At 34.1% G+C, this 2986-nt stretch overlaps 1 protein-coding gene across 1 annotated transcript in view; it reads right to left on the reverse strand.

Moving 5' to 3' along the window:
* Positions 1-2986, reverse strand: part of LOC106880794 (uncharacterized) — a 57500-nt gene continuing 54514 nt past the window's right edge. Inside the window, exons 10-11 of the mRNA XM_052968047.1 lie at positions 2665-2700; positions 1-66 (exon numbers count right to left, since the gene is read on the reverse strand). Coding sequence (XP_052824007.1) covers positions 56-66; positions 2665-2700 — 47 coding nt within the window. The 3' untranslated portion in view covers positions 1-55. The remainder of the gene's footprint in view (positions 67-2664; positions 2701-2986) is intronic.

Raw genomic sequence — 2986 nt, forward strand, 5'->3', positions numbered from 1 at the left:
CATTCGGTTCTGGAAGGTTCTAGGTTCCTTTTGTTCATCTGAAGAACATAGACCTTCACTGGTAACCTACAAAAATGAAAGAATAAAAATGCACATAAGATCCTGATCTCTTAAGCAGTTATTTGATGCTTGGTAATTTTGAAAGTAATTACATGCTTTGCAGAAAAATAATTGAATATTAAACCATGCTTACTTAAATACTAAAATGACTGGAAGTAGTAGTAGTAGTAGTAGTAGTAGTAGTAGTAGTAAGGTTATAAACAAAAAAGATGTGGGTGACACAACCCTTCTTTCATCTGCAGATCTTATCATGTACTCCTTAAAAGCTGACAAATGGTTTGCTGCTAGGATGAAAAGCATTACAGATGAGCTGTCACCCTGAAATATTCCCTGTAGATAATATAATTTTGTTAGTGACTATAGTGGTAGCTCTGGTTCTTATTGATAGCTCTTGTGGACCATGATGTTGTCAGTCCCTGAATAACAATGAATATATCATTTAGAACCTCAACAAAATGAGGTGACTCAATTATCCATAAGTAATAAGCAGAATCAAACAACTTCTTAGAGTCTAGCCATACAGTCAATAAGTTTTTGCAATGCTATTTTGCTATCTTAAAGAAGGTTGATAAGAAGCTGTTCATCCCAGCCTAAGACTCCTTTCTTTCCTGCTGCCTACTCTTCAGCCACCATACTGCTTGTTCCACAGTGGATGTGGAGGAATACATGCAAGAAGACTGTATATAATTCATATATAACCTCCAAGCATGCTATGGGCATGTAGTTTTTGGTCATATGCTCCTCGTTTTTTGCAACTAGTGTTGTCTGTGCAACTGTCTGTCAATCTAGTACATTAATTTCAGTGTTAATTGTTCCTTTGAACAGTTTTTCATAGGTTTTCCTATAGAACATGTACTTTCTGTACCAATAACTATCAGCTCTCTCCTAGATGATTTTCTGGTTTGGTAGATTTTGCAGCAACTGTCAGGGGAGTTTACAGTGTGATTCTGATGTGGGGATGAGAGCAAATTTTTCTTGGTGATGGATGCTTATTTTCATAGTTGTTTGGCACTGAAGTTTGGATAGTTGGGGTATTTTAGATCAATGAAAGATATATGAAGAGTGTAATAGATATTTTCTTGAGATGTGCAGTGTTGTGTTTTGGTGATCTTTAACAAGATTAAGTTATTGGTTCTAATTGCAAGATGCTTTACAGGTTTCCATTTCTGAAGAACTTCAAGCTGAAACACATGTGAATGCATAATGATGAAAGAATTCATGGTTGAATGTTTTCATTTTGTAAGTTCAGAAACTCATGCAGAGTTTAAACAAAGACAGGTAACAAACCAATTTAGTAACTGAGTGTCTGAGAATTTAAGTAACCAATATCAAAAAACTTAATAAGAATTTAAGCAAATTAATAAAAACTTAAATATCAAAATGTAATTCAGCCTAAAACTGCTGTGAAATGAGAAAAAATATCAAAACTATATAGTGAATGAAAAATTCTCGTTTCTTAAAGATAAATTTAGGTACATAAAATAACGAGAATGAATTAAATCTAATTCCATAAGTATTTTTAGAAATCTATAAAAAAATCCAAGCTTCAGCTGTTGCCAGTACCGCCTGAATGGCCTTCATAGGATTTTCGAGCGAGATCGTTGCCAGTGCCCCTGGACTGGCTCTTGTGCGGGTGGCACATAAAAGACACCATTTTGAGCGTGGCCGTTGCCAGTACCACCTGACTGGCCCTCGTGCAGGTGACACGTAAAAGCACCCACTACACTCTCGGAGTGGTTGGTGTTAGGAAGGGCATCCAGCTGTAGAAACTCTGCCAAATTAGATTGGAGCCTGGTGTTGGCATCCGGTTTCACCAGTCCTCAGTCAAATCGTCCAACCCATGCTAGCATGGAAAGCGGACGTTAAACGATGATGATGATGATGATGATAGTGCAATGAAATATAAGTACAAATAATTTCTTCTTTCATAAGCTTAGATTTTAGTTTACTATTACTTGCATTGTTTTATATACCAATGTTCTCCATATGGATATAATCAGATTAGAATACAAGAGAATTTAAGAAACTGTTAGTATAAGTTTAGAGTTTAGGATATTTTTGAATGTACAGTTATACTTTCAGAACATATTTGAGAGATGGTTTTCAATACATGACATCTTCATTAAGGAAATATTATGAAAGAAATAAAACCAATAAAATAGCTTGACTTTAAATACAGTATTGAATTCAAGAATAACAATAATAACAAAATGAAAGCAGAACTTAATCATATCTCAACTATTCTGACACTATCTACTTTCAAGAAAACAAAGCATAAATGGACAGTAAGAAATTCATTTCAAAATAAATGTTTTAAGGCAATAGAGCTTACAAAAAATATGCGTATGAGCTATACTATTGTAAGGATTAATACAAGTGCACAATTATGGAATTAATATGAATGTCTACAAGATGTAGCTGAATATATGCAGTTGAATTTTAACATTTTAATGGTTTTCTTTAAATACATGCATACATATATTATTAAGCAGCATATTCTACTCAAGGAAGAGCCAAACTTTTTACTAACTTTACCAGGACTGATTCCAATGATAAGGATGAGAAATGAATATAATTTTATTAATGGATTGCTTATATACTTACCACTAGGTTTCTTCAAAACGTTAGCATAAGTATCATCTTTAAGAAACGAAAAAGTTAAATATGTAACATGGTTATAAATAATATCTAAAACATGTTAGCAGTGTGTTGACACTACCCGAATAAATACTAATGAAATAGACTCAAACATGTGGGCTCATGCACCTACACACATGTACATTAATAGAAAAAGCTAGCAAGATATATATATATATACACATCATCATCATCATCATCATCATCGTTTAACGTCCGCTTTCCATGCTAGCATGGGTTGGACGATTTGACTGAGGACTGGTGAAACCGGATGGCAACACCAGGCTCC

Source organism: Octopus bimaculoides, chromosome 5 (genome assembly GCF_001194135.2).
Source record: "Octopus bimaculoides isolate UCB-OBI-ISO-001 chromosome 5, ASM119413v2, whole genome shotgun sequence".
Lineage (NCBI taxonomy): Eukaryota > Metazoa > Mollusca > Cephalopoda > Octopoda > Octopodidae > Octopus > Octopus bimaculoides.